At 36.9% G+C, this 15,816-nt stretch overlaps 1 protein-coding gene across 1 annotated transcript in view; it reads left to right on the top strand.

The window, feature by feature from the left end:
• The window catches only part of LOC122790767 (protein mono-ADP-ribosyltransferase PARP14-like), a 1,159,206-nt gene that overhangs the window by 210,612 nt on the left and 932,778 nt on the right, over positions 1 to 15,816 (top strand). The window contains exon 6 of the mRNA XM_044058380.1: positions 15,292 to 15,816. This exon is cut by the window's right edge and continues 1,586 nt beyond it. Coding sequence (XP_043914315.1) covers positions 15,292 to 15,816 — 525 coding nt within the window. The remainder of the gene's footprint in view (positions 1 to 15,291) is intronic.

The raw sequence follows: 15,816 nt of genomic DNA, 5'->3' as shown, positions 1-15,816 counted from the left end.
TTTTAATGCCTCTATTCCAGAATTATGCTCAATACTAGTATATAGGCTACGAACATCGATAAACAAAAATAACATTTTCTTTCCACTGTATGTTCTTGATATTATTTAAAAGATCAAAAGTATCCTGAATATATGAGGCCTGCTTTTTAACTATATCTAATAAATAATGGTGTAAAAATACACCCAGTTTAGTCAGAAAATATTGGCATGCTGATACTAGGTCTACTAGGGGGATTATGACAGTCTTTGTGTATTTTTGGTAAGTAATAAAATGACGCCATTTCACATCCATCTATACTAAATTTTTATTTATGTCATCTTCCATGAAATATCCTAGTCTATTACCTTTTAATAATAACTGATAAACAAAACAAATTGCCCAAACAACCACAGGGGAAGCCCGCAACACTGCTGGAAACTCCAAAATTGATTTAGTTTATTAGAACGCTACTAACACAATATGTTTTCGACAGAAGTCTTAATCAGAAACAATTGTTTCCAGCTGTGTTGCGGGCTTCCCTTGTGGTTATTTGGGCAATTTTTTTTGTTTATCAGTGACTTTTTATTGCCTTCATCCTTTTTTGCTATTTGGCTTTTAATAATAACTCCTAATAATTTTGAATGGCTTTTTATAATCATCCTTATTAGCCACCTTATATGTACTCGTGTTATTTAAATGTTCATAACACATTTTCAAATACTGATTATTATTCAATATTACCAGGTTATTGCCTTTATCGGCTGGTTTAAAAATAATTTCCTTCTTGTTTTTCAACATTTGTAATACTTCCCACTCTAATTTTGTCAAGTTATACTTTACTTGACCTCTATTGCTTAGAAAAGCATGAAAAATATTTTCAACACAAAATTTACCATAATGGAAAATTGTTGCACACCATCATGAGTAAAAGGAGGAATAAACTGCGTCCTAAAAGGAAACATGTTTGCATGTAACTGGCAATAGGCATTCAATTCCCCACAATTTTCTAGTTCAGACAAACAAGAATGAAAGCTTATATCAGTGTCATAAGAGGTTTCTAAAGCAGTTTTTGAACAATTATCACTTTTTCCTTTTGAAAAAAAGTTCCATAGATGTAACTTTCTCACAAGACAAAAAATATATTTTTTAATAAAGTGAAGCCTAGAAAAAAAGCAGTAGGCACAAATTTCAGATCTAAATTTAAAACTGCAGCTTCATAATCATTTAACTCATGTCCCGATAAGTTCACAACATAATTGGCATTGCTACAAGTCTGAAAATCAGTATTTTCTAAACTTTTTGTACCTTTGAAATTGTTGTTGTTGAAACAAACTGTCCCTATGCGGTTCATACGTGTACCTCACCCATTTTCAATTATTTTTGTTTTGATCCCTCTGAAAATTTCTTTGCATGTAACCCAGCTCTTTCACCACTGGCAACACAAGATACTCCGCCTGGTCACTATTCCAATCTGTCGACTCTTCTTTGTATTCAGAAAGTGCCATAACACCTGCTTGATGTTGACTCTGCTGTTCTGAAACCTGAAAACAGCTGTCCTTACATCATACATTCTTATTGGCTCGTCACAAAAAGGCACACTCTCTTTTGTAGTCCTGTAGGTCTCTAAATAATTTTCTTTTTTTAACAGTTGTATTTCTAACTCAGCCAACTTTATGTGAATATCACTAAGAAGCTGATCCAGTTTACTAACTGATGTGTCTAGAGCCAATTGTTCACATACAGCTGAAATTTCCATTTTAAGTTTACATTGTTTAAGCAAGTCTCTCTCCACTAAAATAGATATCCACTCAGTTGATCATTTATGTGCTGTATCCACCCACATTTTTTGAAATTTCACATCTTCCTCGTCAGTTGCATCAAAGGGGGTGGTAGGACTTTTAAAGGCTCTCAAGCCATGAGGTTTCACATCAGTTCAAGATAACTTTGTAGACTGAGAATATTAAAATGTACTTCCAATTCTTTATGCATAAGTCTATCAGGTTTTTCACACATTTGCTGTGTTTCCATTGTTAAATTAACAGCCATACTTTGTGTAATAAAGGAGAAAGGATTAGCATTTCTCCTTTTATTTTCATCAATGAAAAACTTTTCCCATGATTTTATACCTTTTAATTCACATGAAGCCATATTGCGATGAGAAGTATGCTCACCCGACTGGACAACATGTTGTTCAATGCTGCATTGTGAAGGGTCAAGAAGATCTTGCCTGAAAATTTTAGGTATATCCACAGCTGGATCACGGGACATGAGGGCCAAATCTCAGGAATGACAGCAAAAGGAACAAAACAAACAAATACGACAGTCCAGTGTTCACCAGAAAAGTTTAATGAACTCTCTCTCTCTCTCTAGTGCCTCGACATACGATGCCTTCAATGAAGTAAAAAAACACTAAACAATGCACACCTTTTATAGTATAAAAAAATACTTAATTAAATACAATTAAACACTTACTAATTCCTTATAATAAAACTTTCCAATTGCAAGACATGTTCATGCCAGCAGGGGACAGTGTACCAAATTTTAAAATGAATAAAGATTCCTTATATAAAAGTTTTTGCTTAACATTACTAAACCCCCAACAATTTTCAATTTTTTCTAAGATTGTCCTTGGTAAACCCATGGGGTCACTATCATGAACATCTAAAAATGCTGTGCTACAGGATTTTCTATTCTCTGATGTTTAATATCTCTAACATGTTCCTGGAGGTGAAGTTTAAACACTCTTTGGTTTTCTCCCATGTAAAACTTATTACAGGGGCATCTTAAAGCATACACCACACATTCTGAATTACAACAAAAACTGCTTAATACATTAAATTTCTGACCATTAATATTTTTAAAAGTTTGAACCACGTGTTTACATGAAATACATCTTCCACATGGCTGTGTGGCCATATGACTAGGTGTTTTATACATAGTTTGACAAGGGGCTATGTGTTTACTATGAACAAGTATATCTCTGATGTTTCTTACCCATTTAAATGAAAATGTGGGTACCTTACACAATTCTGAGAACTCTTTGAACTTGAATAAATATTTCCAATTCTCTTTAACAATCTTAACCACTCTATCACTTAACAAATCATATGTAAGTACCATGTACATATTTTTCCTTTCTACATTCTTACTAATAGTGGCAAGGGGTCATCCCTATCATAATCTGCACCTATTGTCATCAGTGTACCAGAAGGATCCATCTTTGAACCAGTCCTCTTCTCCATATTCATTAACAAACGTTCTTGTGACCTCCACCATCTCCCAGTCATCCTCTATGCTGATGGCTTGGTCATTTACCATTCGGGTTACTCTCATACCAGCATTCAGCCAGTCAGACTTTCAAGAACTCCATCAATGGCTCATTAACCATAAAGTATTTCTCAACCCTTCCCAAGACCAAAACTGCTTTTTGTAAACACCACAGAAAATTCAGAAAGTGTGTGACTCTTTAACTATCTTTGACTTAAGTAAACATAGCATAGCACCCCCCATGCACACACACACACACACACACACACACACACACACACACACACACACACACACACACACACACACACACACATTTCAAATAGCTTGGATTATGGCTTGCTCAGTCTCTAAGCTTCTATTTCACATAGATTGAGCGGGCACAAATAAACGCCCTTCTCTTCTGAAACAAAGGGATCTCCTCGTTTATATTTTTATCTTAGTTGCTAACAACTCAACCAGCTAGAAGAGCCCTGAGCAAAAGAGCTCACCTGTTTCATTTGTAATATGGACTACACATTTTCACATCTGCCTCCAAGAAAAATGCCACCAGATTGCAGACAGTCTCAAACAATATCTGCTGATTCATCGCAAAACCATTCATGTGTTTTAAAGAAACAAAATCGTCCATGTGTAAGAATCACTGTATCCCCTAAAAAAAAGCAAAATGGTTACCCATAAAGCAAAGATCTAACCTACCATAATGATATCAGCTGTACAGATTACTCTAGTTCCCAACATTTACTCTCTTTGCCATTAAACATAATAAAAAAAACCTCATACAAAACTACTCACAAGCCACACCATGTGTCTTTACACCTATAACTTAGCTCCACAGCTGTGCACGTGCACTCTCATCTCAGGTACCTACACCATGTGTCTTTACACCTATAACCTAGCTCCATGGCTCTGCACGTGCATTCTCATCTCAGGCACCTACACCATGTGTCTTTACACCTATAACCTAGCTCCACAGCTCTGCACATGCATTCTCATCTCAGGTACCTACACCATGTGTCTTTACACCTATAACCTAGCTCCACAGCTCTGCACGTGCATTCTCATCTCAGGTACCTACACCATGTGTCTTTACACCCATAACCTAGCTCCACAGCTCTGCACGTGCATTCTAATCTCAGGTACCCACACCATGTGTCTTTACACCTATAACCTAGCTCCACAGCTCTGCACGTGCATTCTCATCTCAGGTACCTACACCATGTGTCTTTACACCTATAACCTAGCTCCACGGCTCTGCACGTGCATTCTCATCTCAGGCACCTACACCATGTGTCTTTACACCTATAACCTAGCTCCACGGCTCTGCATGTGCATTCTCATCTCAGGCACCTACACCATGTGTCTTTACACCTATAACCTAGCTCCACAGCTCTGCACGTGCATTCTCATCTCAGGTACCCACACCATGTGTCTTTACACCTATAACCTAGCTCCACAGCTCTGCATGTGCATTCTCATCTCAGGTACCTACACCATGTGTCTTTACACCTATAACCTAGCTCCACGGCTCTGCACACGCATTCTCATCTCAGGCACCTACACCATGTGTCTTTACACCTATAACCTAGCTCCACGGCTCTGCACGTGCATTCTCATCTCAGGCACCTACACCATGTGTCTTTACACCTATAACCTAGCTCCACGGCTCTGCACGTGCATTCTCATCTCAGGCACCTACTCTTTGGCAAGATGCCATTATTGACCTAAAGGAGCTAAACACTTACTCCAAATTCACAATGCAACTCCAAAAACATCTTTTTATCCCAGCCAAATGCTCCTGCTTCAACACAAGACATATCACCTAACACAACATCCCTACCTTATGGAGAGACCAGTTGGCACAATGATTAAGGTAATTGCCTCCCATGCAAGGTTTGACCCTGACCTACAGCCAATACGTGTTTGGAGTTTGAATGTTTTCCCTGTGCCTTTGTGAGGGTTTCTCCCACTTCCATAAAACATGCTGAGCATTTCCATCTCAAACTCTCCCTGGAATGGAGCTGTGGGCAGCACCACAGACTCTACATGGTGCACTATAAGTGGAACAGTTGTACAGACCAACTGCTTTGGGCATCTACTGTGGTGAGCAGTATTCTCAGTACAGGAGAACATGGATCATAGAATGCGCACCATAGGAGAGCTAGCCATTTGATGGTGTAGAATATGTCTCTAGGTGATTTGGTCATGCTGACTAATGTTGCAAAATGGGTATGGGCATTTGCCAGTGATCAGTGGGTTGAGGACCCAGCCTAACCATGCACCCATGTGCCTTTGTGTGTGTCTGCCATAAAGTCATCAGTCCTGGGTTAATAAGATACCTCTAGTCAGTTGCAAGCCTGGGTTGCCTGGGATACATACATACATACATACATACATATGTACATACAAATATTTCAAGCACGGGCATTAATGCCCCTGTAGCTTGTCAATATACCAAAACACTTGTTCCCATAATAAGTATCCAGGCTGTTCTTAAAAATATCTAAACTAGTACTTGATTTAATGTAATCTGGCAGTCTGTTCCATGCATCAGGTACTCTGTCAAAGAACCAATTAGTACACTTCTCATGCCTATAGAATCTCCTACATAGGTTATCTGATAATTCTCTAGTACTTTTTGTTAACCCCAAACATTCCCAGAGGTAGTTGTCCCTAAATGCCCTATATACCTGAATAAGATCTCCTCTTAGATATCTGTAAGAGACACTGGACAAGTTCAGATATTTTCGTCTTTCATAATAACTTACATTTTCACATCATTGGATGCCCTTGGTATAGGTCCATTGTACTCTCTCCAGTTTACTCAAGCTTATATCCTTATAGGGTTTCCATATTGTTATTCCATACTCAAGTTTGGGTCTAATGTAACTAACAAACAATGACTTCATTATTTTTGATTTCCTAGACTTTATAAATCTTTTTATACAACCTATAGTTCTATAACTATCATTAACCAATTGGTTGATATGATTAGAAAAACTCATAGCTGAATCTACCCATATACCCAGGTCCTTAAATGATTCTACAGTTTCAATCACTACGTGCTGTATTACATATTCACCTTTCAGTTTATGCCTATCAAATATCAAATGCTTAGTTTTTGATGTATTTATCAGCATATTATTCTCCTGTGCCCAAATGGTTGATTTAGTCAAGTTATTTTCAGACATGCCTTATCTGTAACAGATGTAATCATTTTATCCACTTTCCGGTCATCTGCATATAGACTGTAGAACACCTCAGATGAAAGAGTAAGGTCTGAAAGATACAATCTAAACAAGTAAGGGCCTAGGACAGAGCCCTGTGGGACACCCTGACTGTAACCAAGGATTTTGCCCATCCAATTGCTGTATGATGCTTGCATTGTCATATTTGTAAGCCATGCAGCTATCCATCTTATCAAGAGTACATCAATACCTAGTTGTACTAATCTTTTGATCAGTGTTATGTGTATGACCCTGTCAAATGCTGAAGTTAAATCTATATAAATCACATCACAGCACAGTTTTTCATTCATAGCTGCTGTTATATTGTTATTGAACATCATGTTACAGGTGGTAATAGATCTGTTTTCAACATATGCATGCTGATATATGGTTTCAAGTCCCAACCTATCCAGTTCTGACAATAACTTATCCAGTATTACTTTCTACATTATTTTTCCACAACATAAAAGTAGACTTAAGGGTCTATATGATTCTGGGTTTGTCTAACTCCCCTTTCCCTTAAAGACAGGTTTAATAAGTGCATGTCTCCAATCTTGAGGAATCTCCCCATATTTATATGACCTAGTGAATAACAGTTATAATGGTACTGTAAGTTCTTGCTGAAGTGTTCTCGGGTCATTGTTACTAATTCCATCTCCTCCCTGTGCTTTGTTTTTATCCAGTTTGTGCAGTTCTTTTTCAATATAATCTAATTTGATTCCAGTATCCGGGGTTACCTGGATGGCACTAGGACAACTTACCACACCTTTTGTGGAGCCAAATTGTTTTGCATAAGATTTTGTAAATATATCTATAATCTGTTGTGTCTGAGAATAAATTTTAGAATCTACACACAGTTTATCAATTTGTATATCTTTACTCCTTCCACATCTTATGTAGCTATAAAAAGGTTTCCTGTTATATCTTTATATACATTTTCTTCAAATTTTTCTTGATCTTGTATCACACTATGCTTAATTTGTTTGTCCAGCTTGTTTATTTCAGTTTTCAAAGTTGTAGTTCGACCTCTCTTCCATTTCTTATATTTTGTGTCTCTCATCTTAATCAGATATCTTGTTTTTATGGAAATATATCCACCTGATATTGTATGCCTAGTTCATGATGTTAAACATTTTTTAGATTTTTTGCACTCAATTTCTCTTTCAAACCTTTCCACATTCCATCTGCAGTTTTTCCACTGAACACCTCAGTCCAGTTAGTTTTATATAGTGACTGTTTTGCTTCCATATAATCTGTAATTAACCTTCAGTGCATTGGTTTAGATTTCAGTTTGGCAGAATTATCTAGCATCAAATGAACCTTTATAACCCAATCATCAGTGCACATCAATGGTAAAACTTGAATTGGTTACAGTAATTTCTTTGGAAACACAAACAATTTTTTTTTTTTTTTTTTTTTTTTATTTTATTTTACATTTGTTGACCGGGTTAGTCCAACTGGATACATGTCCATTTTCAGTGGAGGCCCGGGGAGAAAAGCTCCAAGATCATGGTTACATAAACAAATACAAGGACAAAGTAGAAACAAGTAATTACACTGACAATTAAAGGAAAAATAAAGCAAGCAAGTAGTTATATATATAAATTAAAAGAGATACAGACTTGAACAGAAGGACTAACAAGGCTATAATTTTGGACCCTTAGGTTTTAGGGTTGGGTGGAGGCTTAGAGAGGCCTAGGTAAGGCAGGGAAGTTAACTATTAGTCTGGATTAGAGCAAGGGCATAACCATTGGGACTTCAGGAGTGCTCTGAGGTGTATTTTAAATTGGTGCAGAGAGGACATAAGTCTTAGGTTGTTTGGGAGGGCATTCCAGGATTTGCCAATGGAATTAGCATATAGTGCTTCACCACCGGAGTTGTTAGATTTAATGGTCAGTACTTGTAGACTTTTGGAAGACCTGAGGGACGTAAGGTTGGAGTAAGGGGTAAGTAGTTTGTTCAATGAGGGGGTTTTATCTGGATGGTTGATAATTTTAAAAGCCTCAGTGAGTTGGTTGAGTTTGAGAATATTAGGCAGTTCTAGCCAATCTAGTGTCCTTAGGTTTAGGCAGTGATGGGTGCGATAGGGCATTCCAGTTATGAATCTGGCTATGTGATTGTAGGTAGTAGAAAGTTTATTAAGCTCTCTCTTATGGAGGAAGGAGAATATCGGGGAGGCATAAAGGAGTGTGGAGAGGAGGTGGGTTCGGGCAATTGTTAGTTTGGTGTGCGGGGTTAAGAAGGTCTTTATTCTATACATGGACCCGAGTTTTTTGTTGACCGATTTAATGGTTAAATTTACATGCATATCAAATTTAAGTTTGTGGTCTATAGTCACCCCTAGCAGTTTGGTGTGGGAGACGGGGTAGATTATGGTACCATTGTTGGAGGACATGTGGAAGGTTGGATTGTTGGTGTTGGGGGGTTCTAATCCTTGGGCGGTAGCTGGAGTGGGGAAAAATAGAAGTAATTTGGTTTTGGTTGGGTTGAGTAGGAGTTTAAGTTCCGAGAACCATTTTTCGACTGTGGAAAAGCAGTTTTGGGTTGTGACTTGGAGTTTGGCAAGAGAGACGTCAGAACAGATAAGGGTGGAGTCATCTGCATATTGAATGCAGGTGGCTTTGGGAATGATACAGTGTAGACCGTTTATAAATATGGAAAAAAGAAGGGGACCGAGGATAGAACAATGTCTAGTATATTCCGTCCCCTGGTAGTTTTTTTTACAATCTGAAGCATTTGTTGTTCCTGAATATACTCTGTGAATAATTTCTTTACTAACATTGTTAAATCAATATTATTCCAGTCTGTTCTGGTAGATTTAAGTCCCCAGCTAATATTATTCTTCCCTCCTCTGTTTCATGTAAGAAATGTATGAATTCCTCTAGGTCATCTGCACTTGACTTTGGTGGTCTATACAATCCAACAATTGTTATATGTTCCAAGGTTGTCTTTATTGTCACAGTTACACAGTCTATAGTGTTGGTGTTATCATTGAACATGTAATAATCACAGGTCTCATAGCTATCTTTAATCCCTATCATAACACCTCCACCTTATTTTTTATTAGAATGTCTGTTACAGTAAAAACATTTATACCCTGACAGAACTGGTTTCCAGTCATTGTTCTTTAACCATGTTTCACAAACAACAGCAATCTTGTAGGAACATAGCCAATTTTCCAATAAAAAAACTTTATTATTAATGCTCCTAAAATTAACAACCATCAGAGAGGCATCAAATGTTGCTATCTGTGCGATGTTAAATTTTTGACCTGGCAAATTCCTGCCTAGCATTTGTTAAATATTGCAAAATATCTGCTGCAAAAATTCTCTTCCCTGATCTAGACAGATGCACACCATCCTGTCTGAACACGTGTGCCCAAAACAAGACTTGGATGCTCTACTCATTTCCATTTTTTAAAACAGGACATTTTTTCCATGTAGGTATTTACCCAAAAAATCTTTTCATTCACAGTGACCTGACTATCCTTTCTATAGGTGATTTGTGAAAAATATGTCCTAACGCCAGTACAAGCAATACTATCTAAGAGGGCTTGTCGTGAGGTGGAAGGCTTAACTTCTCTTCCCAAAACACTAACACTATGGCTTCTTCTATGTATCCCCCCTACAAAGAATAGTTCTATACAAAAAAATAAAAACTACTAACACTCCGAGAATCTTTGTGGATGGCATCATTTGTACCAACATGAATAAAAACAGAGCAATTTTTTGTAGTCAGTCTGTCAGTCTTCTGAATGGATGATCATGTTATTATGTAATGGAACTGCATACTGAGAGTGAGGCTACGATTCCATGCAAGCCAAATGGTGACAGGATCTATTAGAATAGACCTTCTGGGATTACAAACACTGTATCCACCAGTGCATCTTTGCCAAGTCTAGTATTCTCAGATATCTGGCATTTCCTGGGTTCTCTGTCAACTCATCCATTCTGGGCATGGGATAGCTATCAAACATGAAAATATTGTTCAGTTTCCTAAAGTCCTTAAAGAATCCGATATACTTTCATCAGCTTTAGGAAATAATAATACAGGCCTGTTCCATTCACTCTGTGACTCTTCTGACACTTCCTTTTTTAGGAATCTATTTTTGTGAATCTGGTAAGATCTCAGTCAAATATTCATAATAGGTGTTGTCTCTATGGTATGCTTTGTTAGTTTAGTTTGCCCAGGTAGAAATGACAATAGTCCTTTATCTGTTAATAACAATTCTCTTATTTCCTGTTTTTGCACATTTGACAGGCTTCCATTAAGTGTATATCAGGCTGAGGGACTCAGCTATCTTCTGTATGGAATTAAGCATACAAGTTTACCACAGAACTTTCTACTTCTTCCCATGGCTTTAGTACATTAATGTGATCTATTTGCTTTATTTTTATCTTTCTTGGCTGCCTATCATTTTAATTCATTGCATTTATTATTTCAGTCACCTCAAATGGCCCTTGACTTAACCGGAAAGTGGCTCTCCATGAAGGGTAATAAAAGTAATACCTCATCTCTTTGGCAAACTGTATAGTTGTGCATTCTTATTATAAACTCACTGTTGCATCTTCCTGGCTGTGTGTATCTGCCCCTTTACAATGGACATAAACAGATTTAATCTATTCTACAAAGAAATGTAATGTTCTCTTAGACTTTCATTTTAAATTGTGTGTTCTTTTCTCTCCAAGTTGTATTAGGAATGTGCAGTCCTCTTGGATGCCTGCTGTACAAACGTTCACATGGGTAAACCCAGTTGAGGCTTGTAGCACCTTTCATTTTGCAGTTTTTACCATCTGCATTAACAATTGTTCTTATGCATTGAGGTGTTTTATTGAACCTTTCTACTAATCCAGCAGTCTGTGGCTAGCACACTGACATCTTCTGCTCTTTGCCCTTAAAAGCACAGTATTCTTGATATAAAGGGAGTGCCATGGTTAATGAGTATCTCTTTATGAATTCTCTGGAGAACAACAGTACTAGCTCATCTGTAATATCTTTAGCATTAGCTTTGTGGAGTGTACTGATTCTGGAAATTTTGTATCATAGTCCATTATTACTAATGTTTATTCATACCAGTTACTATATTTTCTTAGTGACCCCACAATGGGCAATAGTAATCCGTTCAAATGGCATTTCTATAAAAGATATTGGAATCAATGGATTCTTAAATTCAGGATAGGGTGCAGATTTCTGATATTTTGGGTGAGCAGCACAGACATTTTCTCTCTCTTTCATTATTCTTGGCCAATCAAACCTAGGCATTACTCTTGCCTTAGTTTTGTCTATTCCCAGCTGACCTACTAAACCACAAGTATGGGCTAGCTTTATAAGTAGTGTCCTATAAGGATTTGACACTATCCAATGTTGCAGAATTTCATCACTATCTTTACTTGTTCTGTATAAGAGATATTCTTTTAACTTAAAAATGTTGTTAAAAAGTAGTGGTAATATCCTGTTCACTATCCCCCACAACAACCTTAGTTATATTTTCTCCTGTTCTACTTAGTATTATCTTCCTATTGTGCTTGTTTAAAGTTTATGTGGTCTTACCTGTAAATCTGCTAACTAACTTTCTTTGCTAGCTTGTCGTGAGGTGGAAGGCTTAACTTCTCTTCCCAAAACACTAACACTATGGCTTCTTCTATGTATCCCCCTACAAAGAATAGTTCTATACAAAAAAATAAAAAATAAAAAAAACTTCCTCAACTTTAACTTTTCTGCTATCAGAACTAATCTATTGAGTTTCTTTTATTTTCTTGTCCCCTGGCCATAAATGAATTTAGAGCTCTGCATTTTTTTACCCATGTCACTTTTATTACTTACTCCTCTTTCTTTGCACTGAAGTTACCAACTTGAGTGACCTACTATTTTGTGTCCTCTCTCTTTCTGTATGAACATTTCCTATAACTTCCTGTGCATACTTCTATATTGTATTCATGTTTTACTTCAGAGTGTTCTATCATTTCACCTTCAGGTCCTATAATGATAGTGCTGGATTTCTTTTACTATTTCTGGTGTCACACAGAATCCCCTCTACTGTCTAACCATAATCTAGTCAAATCATAATCCTTTCTGTAGGTCCTATGTTAAAGCCCTTCTAGTTTTCAGTCTGGATCTTTCCATGAGTGTCACTGATTTGCCCCCCCCCTCCTGATCTCCCGACCTTTTTAAGTTGAATGGGATATATCAAGATGTTGCCTTACCTCTTTCTCATTAAGTATATCGGTGTCTGTGGATTCTCCTACCTCCCACTTTTTCCATTGCTTTAAAGTAGAGAAAATTGTTTTCTTATATGACATCATGAGTCAGGTCATGGATTTAAACCTACATTGTGTAAAAGTTTTCCTAGAACTGTTTGAATTTCCATGTGTGAGGGGACAGAATGTAACAATTTTTTTGTTGCAACACTTAATTTTACATATTGGGGAATCCTTATCAAGGGTAACTATGCTGCCAGAGTCTCCCTCTTTATAAAGAACATAGACATGAAGGTGGCATAGCAAATGTCATTGCTGACGCAGGAGGAGTCAAAGTCAGAAATTTCTTTGACTTTAACTAAGGCAGATAAAGAAAAATTGCAGTCTATTGCTATTCCATGTGTAAGTATCTGGAAGTTTTGAAGTTACACTGAAAATATGCACTGAATGTGTTTGCACATTTGAAGCATTTGTGAGAACCGATAAAAAATGCAGTATACATTTCACTAGCTTGAATAAAACACAGTGGAGTAATTCTACCTCAGTTATTGTAGATACAGTCTTGTAATATTCCACAGGAACATCTGTAGCATGTATATTAGTTCTCACATTTCCGTTACTTGCATTTTCTTCAGTACCAGTAGAACAGAATCTGATCATGTAACTCCACAATTCACACTTAAAACACTCTTTTTGCAATATTAGAGTTAGAAGCAGACAAGTCAGTTTTAAACAATGTTCATTAACTAATACAGGTTCTACTAAAGTTACTAACTTAGAGTTCCCATGATCACTTTCTCATAATAATAGACAATCCTATTTTAAATCTTTCTGCTGACAAAATTTGTGCCATTTAACTTTATTATTCCTTTCAAGTTCTAACCACAATTGTAAAACATTTAAGGTCATGCATTTGAGCTCTTACCAGTTTGCTAATATTAAAAGTCTAATTGCTATTGGTAGGCTAGAAGGACATTGTTGCCCATGCTTGAAATATTTGTAATGTATATAATTTTAGAATGTTATGGCTTGTACTTCAGTACCTAGCCTAGTCTTAGATAACAGTTCCCTTTCAAGTGTTTATCGCCTGCGTAATGTCTCCTCCATATCTATATAGTGTTTTAATGCCACTCCTGTCAGCTGGAATTAGAGTGTTTTTGATCTGTCAACTTCACTTTGTACTAGTTTTTTTGGTGGTGTATCATTCAAAAGCCATAGACAAGATTCCAGGTAGCATTTTTTGCTCAACTTTTTATGGTACTCATTTACTGAGGTAATTGTTACATTGGCTACCTTTAACAATTGCTATTCCACAAAGCTTGGTCGGTGTCTACTTATCATTCAGTGGCTATTTTCAGGAGTTACTGCATCATTCTAAGTGAAAGGAAACAAACTAGGAAGAAGTCAGGACCAGCAGCACATTGTTTCTAGCTATAAACTCCTTGAAGAAATGTTACCCCAAACAGGTTATGTACATGGTGGCAGAGGTGCGATGAGAAGTAATATATTGGCAGGTCTTTTTTGGCCAAAACTACCCACTCACACACCACCAGGGTAAGTGTGGAAACACGCCAGTGGCCCAGGTTTATAAAACACATACAGGTTTATTAATGCGCAGCAGAAGAAAAACGGAAAATAGCTGACTGAGCTTTGTACCGTATTTACATGCATAAAACAGCATCGTTAAACGTGCCGTTATAGTTCAAGTGACTAGTCCAAACAACAGCTTCTCCACCCAGAGGCTGATTCTTAGGTAAGCACCGTGGTTAGCCTTGCTAGGCCTTCACTTCAGATTCAGCAACCAAAAGAGGTCTTCACTTGAGTTTTGGCACAGACTACATCCACAGTAAGGCCCTGAAGGGCTACTGAAATCAATGGTCCTCTGGGAAAAACCCTACTTTTCCCCATGCTGAACCTCAATCTGAGATAATAAGTTCCTGGTTTTCTCTGAATATGCAACCTCTTTTTATATACAATATAACACAGGCAGTGAGTGTCTCATTATCTGTCTAATGCAACTGATTGCCTGACTGAATTGCTGTGACAACTTTTACAAGCACAAGCCCCTTTACCCATTTTGAAGACATATTCTGCATTTTTCCATAAACAGAACATTGTTAAATGCATATTCCACCTTTTTCTATGTACAGGAAGTTACAGCATATAAAATACACTAAGAGTGTAACCAGAAATTTCAGTTTCATATATCAAGCCTCCAAGCTGTTGATGTGTCACAAAATAACTCCCCCCCCTTAAGTTATGTCATCTTAATAATGTAACTGCCGAGTCATAAAATATACTAACATTCTCATACTAATATATTTTAATTTGGGCAAATAATATAACAACCATAAGTAACTAGTATGTATTGGACTTTTCTGGTGGCTCATTTGTACCTTTTTTGTTTTAGTTGTATGTTGCAAAACTGGGGTCTTACTGCATCTGAGTTGGTCAATTCAATTTTGTTTCAAAAACTGGCTATAGATTTGCATTGTGTATGACTGGCTTGACCTCTGAGTAATATCTGCAAGTACTGTAAACATGTAAGTAGTATTATAATAAAATGTCTGAATTTGTAATAACTGATTTATTAAACCTATATATATATATTTACTTGCAGAAACATTTTCCTTCAGGACAGATCCATACCTCATAAAGTACCTGACTGAAAATAAAGATGCCAACTCTGATGTTCGCAATATTCTAGCACTGAACAGTGGAGTCTTTTCAGTATCAGAAGATGAAGAACTGGTTCAAATTAACTTCTCTGGGCCTGGTAGATTAGATGAAGTGATGTTCAATGAATGGAAAAGAAAATTAGAAGGTTCATGGAAGACAGTGGAAAGCAAGTACATCTGCTACCATGAAATTAATGTAGTTAAATGCCAACTTCTAATGAAAATGTCAAAAGTGATTAATCCTTCTGTAAGTATATATAGTGAAGGATACTGTCCAGTCAAGGTGATAGTTGGTCCATTAGAAGGGGTTGAGGAAATCAATGTAATGCTTGAATCCTTGGTGTTACAAGAAAAACAGAACAATGCAGTTCAAAGTAAACTAATGTTAGAAAGCCATTTACACTATTTAATCATTCAAGATGTCATTGAAAAAGAAATAAAGCAGGGCTCTGAGCACATTACTTTAT

This window comes from Protopterus annectens, chromosome 16.part0 (genome assembly GCF_019279795.1).
Source record: "Protopterus annectens isolate FY-2018-M chromosome 16.part0, PAN1.0, whole genome shotgun sequence".
Taxonomy (NCBI): Eukaryota; Metazoa; Chordata; order Ceratodontiformes; family Protopteridae; genus Protopterus; species Protopterus annectens.
Note: the sequence above shows the minus strand (reverse complement) of the source record. Positions and strands in the feature narration are given on the sequence as shown.